The 7,162-nt window shown below is 40.6% G+C and overlaps 1 protein-coding gene across 5 annotated transcripts in view; it reads right to left on the reverse strand.

Moving 5' to 3' along the window:
- CCDC191 (coiled-coil domain containing 191) overlaps positions 1-7,162 on the reverse strand; it is a 107,798-nt gene that overhangs the window by 15,705 nt on the left and 84,931 nt on the right. For all 5 annotated transcript variants that reach the window (XM_089910553.1, XM_089910552.1, XM_022554532.3 and 2 more), the window contains 3 exons: positions 6,223-6,366; positions 1,752-1,904; positions 1,065-1,210 (listed from right to left, as the gene is read on the reverse strand). In XM_089910553.1, coding sequence (XP_089766679.1) covers positions 1,065-1,210; positions 1,752-1,904; positions 6,223-6,366 — 443 coding nt within the window. The remainder of the gene's footprint in view (positions 1-1,064; positions 1,211-1,751; positions 1,905-6,222; positions 6,367-7,162) is intronic.

Genomic DNA, 7,162 nt, shown 5'->3' on the forward strand with positions numbered 1-7,162 from the left:
CACATACACACAAATGAAAACAAAGCAACCAAAAGTGAATTGATATAGTGAGAAAAGGGACACTTCTACACCTTCACAATAGTCTTCACACCTCAGAACCTGGAGGCTTATGCCCACCACATTAACTGGTGCTCCTAAGGAATGACATTAAATCACCAAAAAAGGACAGATCGTTTGTTTACTCTCCAAGGGAAGGGCATAATGAAATTTAGAACATTTTTATCCAAAATGCTTAAAGTTATAAAACAGAGAAAAAGCATACTTATATGGAATACCTTATTCCCCAAAGACACTGAATTAAATGTCATCACTGTATTATAAATATTAATATGACATACAGTATGATTCTACTTATATAAAGTTCCAAGTCTTGAGGAGGTATAAATAAAATGAAGTGCAAGGAAATGTTTATCATAAAGGTCAGGAGAGTAGTGTACCTTCAGGAGGAAAGGGTGGGACCTGTGATTGGGGAGGAGCCCGTGGGGACTTCTAGGGGCCAGCAGTGTCCTACTTCTCAACCTCAGGAGTGGTGATAGGGGTGTCCACTTTATAGTTCATTAAGCTGTATTTATAGGATTTAAGCACTCATCTATATTTGTGTTATATTTCACAATAAATAATGTTTAAAAAAATTAAACTTAAAGAAAAAACTATGACAAAGAACACAGTACCTCTGTTTAGGTGTGTTTCATGTATTTCAAAATTCACTTTTAAAAAAAAATTTTTATTGGAGTATAGTTGCTTTACAGCGTGGTGTTAGTTTCTACTGTATAGCAAAGTGAATCAGCTATATGCACAGTTCACTGTATTCTCTTGCTGGTCCTGGCATCCTCCTCCCCTTCCTCATTTTAAAGATGGGGACCCTGGAGTTCAAGGGGGTTACTCTCTTGTCTTCACCCATGCAGTCAGGGGGCGAGCTGGGACTCCCACCCCTGCCGGGTATCTCCGAGTGCCCAGCTCTCCTAGCCTCCACCTTATCTTTTTAGAACATTCCAGGCATAGAATCTATTGCAGAGCAATTGTGAAATCAGTTGAGTGAATTTTCGTAGAGATGAAAACCTCACCTGTCACTGTGCTCCACCGCAACCTTGTGCTTGTTCTGGGAATCGATCCTGGCCTCCCTGACCACGTTATACCAGGCCCTGAAAATCTTCTTCTGAAGAAAACGTACACACAGTGTTTGTACTTCTTCCTCGAGGTCAGTCAGGTACTGGGGATGAGAACAGGGGAAAAAGTGAGACAAATAACAGCACAGACAAAGAATTCAAGCAAATAAACAGTACAAAAGAGAAAGAATCGAACCAGACACAAAACAAAGGACACTGGAGTCATAAGGAGAAAGGATGATGTGGCAGCCAAGGCCATATCCTCTGTAAGGTATTAAAAGATAATAAATGGAATCAGAGGGATAGAAACAGTTATAAGACTGAGGGCGTAGGTTTCTAGTAAAACCACTTGAGCAATTATGGGACAAGAAAGAAGAAATTAGTATAAAAACAAAAGCTGATGTGATGACACATTACAGTTTATAGGGATACTCTGTATGTGAAAAGAAACGTGCTTAAGATTTTATACTAACAAAACATTGATTTGACATTTTCAAATTCATTTCAAAGCAGTGAATTGAATTGCCTCTTCTATATTGTTCTTGAAAAAAACATAATGACTGTTGACATCTGGAGTGCACCTAATTTTCTTACATAGGGTTGGGCAGAGACATGTATTTAACACTCCCTTCATCGGGGCCTTACCTGTAGCCAGCTCCGGATGACTCTCCTAAGTAATATTTGGGAATAAAATCGATCAGCTTTGGCCATCTTCCTAGCCAGGCTTTCCTGACTCCACTGGAACCAGGTCAGCAGGCATTTCCTCTCTAGGGCCAAAGAGTGATGTCCTTTGGCCACCTGGACAGTTTTTTAAATGAGAAAAGGAAATTATTCCTTATATGTTAAATCATTTAAGGAAATACACATCACCTTGGCAAGTGATGCTGTAAACCACATACAGGCAGTTACTGGACAGAATAATCTTACGGACATTCACCTATGTCCTAAAAGCTCTGACTACTGACTGTATTACTGTATTACATGGGGACTTTAGATTCACATCATGCATGGCCTTTCAATGCTGACTCCCTGAAACCACAATGACTGGCTGGTTATTCAGGAAATGGAACAAACAACCTCCAAAACCATTTTGTCGCTCGCACTGAGCTTTAAAGTGCATGGGTGGCAACATTCTTGGTTCCTTCTCCTGGAGCTTGGGCAGCAACTGCATAACAAACCTCTCTATTATGTGCTTAACCACTGTCTAATTGAGGAAATGCCAATACTTTCAATTAGTTTTGTAGAAGGAGCTGTCACTAGCACTGAAATTTAGACATTATCAATAAACCACAAACCATTTGGTAGAAAAATAACATGATGAATAATTTCTTACCAACTTAAAGGGCTCAGAGTATCATTCTACCAAAATAAACATACAACTCAGACTTTATAGATTTTTTTAAAAGTAACTGTTACATTCTCTTAAGAGGCAGAGGGAAAAGCCCTTCTCTCTTAGTCCTCCCCATTAGACCTTTTCCTGAGTCTTGTCTCGCTACTGAGCACTGTAATGTGACTGATCTGAGTCCCTTGGCAGTCACACATACTGGCCAAAATGACCATCACAGGAGGTCTCTGTGACACCTGGGAGCCAAAAGGCAAGGGGAGCCAGAAACACACAACCTCCTACCCTCTCTGCTCTCCATCTTCTAGGAAAACACAGAGAACCAGGGAGAAAAAGAAAGATAATCAGAAGATCCCTTAAAAATTCTGAAAACTGTTATTGGAACAAATGAAATATAGCACATGTGAGTTTAAGGGAAAATGCTAAATAACTCTTCTGAAAAAAAACCAAAAACGTTATAAAGAAGCCAGGAACTGTTTAACTGGACCCTTTTTCTTTCTTAATTTTTTCTATCCCTGCCTGGATGTCAGCTCTGCTGGATGAAGAAGATACTGCTTCCTCTTACTGTCCTCCAGAACTTTTCCTTTTACTCCTTTCTGTTTTTCTTCTAACTTTCTTTTTTTTTTTTTTTAAACTTTCAGCTGGTGGTTGGTATCTACATATACCTCTGATTCCTACACAGCACAAAAAACATGCCTGAACTGGGCAGGATTTTTGGAGGAAGGGGTTGCTGAGCTCCATTCTAGCTTTGTAACCAATGTGCTGTGTGACCTTAAGCAAGTCAGTTTTCCTAAGACTCAGTTCCCTTATTTACAAATTGAAAGAGAAGGAGAGGATTACTAACATTCTAAAATTCTATTATCTTGTGTGGTAGGATGAATAGTGGCCCTCAGGGATAGCCACAAACTAATCCCTGGAACCTGTAAATGTTACCTTACATGGTAAAAGGGATTTTGTTACCTTACATGGTAAAAGGGATTTTGCAGATGTGATTAAGTGAAGGATCTTAAAATGGGGAGATGATCCTGGATTATATGGGAGAGCCCTAAATGTAATCACAAGAGTTCTTGTAAGAGGGAGGCAGGAGGATCAGCATCAATATGAGATGTGACATGAATGTAAGAGATTAGAGTGAATTGAGGAAGGGGCTATGGGCAATGGAATGCAGGCAGCCATTAGAAGCTGGAAAAGGAAACAGTTTCTCTCTTGGGAAACTCCAGAAGGCAGTTGTCTTGCTGACACTTTGACTTTAGCCCAGCAAGTCTGATTTTGGACTTCTGACCTCCAGAAATTTAAGATAATAAATTTGTGTTTTAAGCCACTATGTTTGTGGTAATTTGTTATAACAGCATAGGAAACTAACACACTTGTTACAAACTAAAGAGGTGATTCTCAAAATGTGGTGCTCAGACTACTTGGATCAGAATCTCCTGGGCTACTTTTTTTTTCCTTTAATATTATAGTTTTTTATTCTACTGTTTTTTTTTTTTTTAATTTTTTTTTTTTTGGCCACGCCATGTGGCCTGTGGGATCCTAGTTCCCCAGCCAGGGGTCGAACCTACACCCCCTGCATTGAAAGCAGAGTCTTAACCACTGGACCACCAGGGAAGTCCCTGGGCTACTTTTTAAAAATGCAGATTCCCTGACACACCGCCCCCAGCCCCCTGGCCAACAACCCAGACCTACTGAGAACACCTGTAGGTGGGAACAGGAACTTGCATTTTTATAAGCTCTCCAGATGGTTTTATGAATAGGAAAATTTGGAAACGCTGGATTCAGATCTGTGTTCTCTTGTTTTTATTTTAATTAGGTTTTTCTATATTTAAGGCCTATAACTGTCATTTTGAACTCAAATTCCTGTTTCTTTTTATATTCTTTTTTTTTTTTTTTTTTTGCGGTATGCGGGCCTCTCACTGTTGTGGCCTCTCCCGTTGCTGAGCACAGGCTCCGGACACGCAGGCTCAGTGGCCATGGCTCATGGGCCCAGCTGCTCCGTGGTATGTGGGATCTTCCCAGACCGGGGCACGAACCCATGTCCCCTGCATCGGCAGGCGGACTCTCAACCACTGCGCCCCAGGGAAGCCCTCTTTTTATATTCTTATAAGTAAATTTTTAAAAATTTAATTTGATTATTCACCCATAGATTATTTTGTTTCTAAATTTTATACCTTTCTTGATTTTACTCAGTCAAAAACAGGGACCAAAAAAGAAGAGCTGATAAGAATTTAAGAGTGAGTTTTTCTACTTCCTGTCTGCTTTTCCTTTGTGTATTAATAATTAAAAACAAAGAAACAGACAAAAGCCAGAGAGAATAAAACAAAACTAGGAGTGCTCAACTGGATAACAAATTATCTGATATGACTAATGTTTGTTGTAGTATATTGCAAGAAGCAAACTTCCATTCAGATTTCATTTCCAGACTCATTCACTCAGAAAACTAAGTCTCAGCCCTCCCATATCATTACCAGGAAAATAGCAATGCTTGGGGCACAGATGGGTCAAGGCCTCCAAGAGGAGGGATCCTCACGCCCTCAGGCCTGACCACCACAAATTGGCCTCCTTAGCTGGTTTGAGATACTCAGTGGTTCCAGAACCACCGGTTAGGAGGCAGAGGACAAAAAAATCAGAGACAGAAAAACAGTGGCGAGGGCATTTAGGGAAGATAAAAAGAAGAAAAGAAAGTGTGAAAATAGGAAGAGAACAAAGAGAATGAAGGGTGAATAGATTGGCTAGGGGAGGAAAAAGAGTAGCCTAAGTCACGTTCACAAAGGTACAACCTGCAGCATTACTGAGTGTAGTGGGATTCTTATGATACCACAGCATTATTGTTCATCTTTAATCCTGGTTTTCATAACCAAGAAGATTAGCCTTACTTTTCAGTATTAACTTGGCCAAATGGGTAAATAAAAGTGGTCATAACTGGTAGGCATTACTGACCTTATTATGAAATAGAATTCTAAAGATAACATTTTATCTATGTTGAGCTTTTGATCATTTAGTTAAATGCCCTGTTCTGTGCACTGGATAAATTTGAATTTCAGTGGTATTTGATTTCATATATCCCTGTGTGGTAGAGTGGATGACTATTCCAGATAATAGGATCAGACACCCACACACTTGCATGTGATTTCATCCTGTCTCCCACTGGAGTAAATGGAGCCTCTTTCTCCTCTCAGTGACCTTGAGTTTGGCCTTATGACTTGCTGTGGACATGATACAAACCAAGGTTTCATATGAGTTTACATAATTGGGTTTGGCCTTTGTATCTCAGACATTTGCCAGGTGAAAGCTTGCCCTGAATAACAGCTGGAGCCAGAAAGAGGCTGTGGAGAGATCTGAATTTGATCTAAACTGGCCCACAAACATATGAGTGGGAAATAAATACCTGAGTTGTAAGCCACGATATTTCAGGGCTGTTTGTTAGGCAGCTTTATTGCAGCAGAAATCTGATTAGTATACCTTACAGTAATTATTTTTGCTTTATTACATAGCTATACACTGCTAAAATTGAGAGAGGCCTCTATTCATCCTACCTTGGAGGTTCTCTAATAAAAAATGTACTCTAGTTTTTTCCAACCTATTCAGTTACAGAAGTCTTTCTCTACCTTGGAAGACCAAATTCAAACTTTTATCTAAAACAAGTAAATATCCACACTCAATTCATTTATCTCTCTGACTTTTAAATCTCCAAACGACCTCCAAAGCCTCACTGGGGGTTTATCCTATTTTAAAGTCCACTTGCTGATTTGGGGGGATAAGAGTGTGACACTGTACCTGGAGGTTCTGCTTGCTTTGCATTCTCAGTCTCTTCCAAGGCTCCAGACCTTTTTTTCTTAGCAATACGCTTTCATAATGTTCCTTGGCTATTGCTTCCAGCTGCTGGTTCCTCTTAATTCTCTTCTGCTTCTCTAGTTCTTTCTGGAAAAAATAAATAGGTAAAAATGCCAAGGAGGAACCAAAATAGTGACATAGGAAGTTCCTGAACTTCCCTCCTCCCTTGGATGCACTGAATGTATAGCTACACATGGAGCACTTCCCTCTGAAAGAAATCCAGAAACTAGCTGTGTGACTTTTCCACATCAAGCGAATGAGAAAATACGTACATTGATACATCAAAAATATTGACAGGAAAGGCTGAGACACAGGCTTGCCATAAACGCCACCCCTGGCTCAGTGCCCTGTAATAGGGAGGGAACTCCCAACTCCCAGCTTCTTCCTAAGGAGTGAAGGATTTGGACTGCACATCTAGCACCCCAACTTTAAAGACAACCATTCAAGCAAGGGATGGGCCCCCAAAACACCAACAAGGCTTGTGTCCACGAGACACACAAGACTATAGCAAACAATGAAACAGGTCTTATTGGATGAGAGTACTCACCGTGGCTATGGTCCTATACTCACTCCTGTGCTCTCAGGACTCAGTCCTGAGAAAGCAGGCAAAAAGCCCATTTCCCAGTCTTTCCCTGAAAGAGATTTGACTCCATACTTTACGAACTGCTGCCTGAGGGTCCAGGTTCTAATTTAGCACGCATCTAGGAGCTGGCTGAGATCCTCTCCAGAGCAGGAGGGAGCCTTTGGGTACTTCCTCTGCCTTCTCCCTCTGGCTCACTCCAAAGGTAAAACCAGATTGCTAGCATCTGTCTGAAAGGAGCTTGTACACACATTTTGCATGCTAACTTTTGTGACTGCCACCTGAGTGGGATGGGCTCCTGGA

The sequence above is a fragment of the Delphinapterus leucas genome, chromosome 4 (assembly GCF_059928025.1).
Source record: "Delphinapterus leucas isolate spDelLeu-1000000601 "Yukka" chromosome 4, BTC_Dleu_Yukka2, whole genome shotgun sequence".
In the NCBI taxonomy this organism is placed as follows: domain Eukaryota; kingdom Metazoa; phylum Chordata; class Mammalia; order Artiodactyla; family Monodontidae; genus Delphinapterus; species Delphinapterus leucas.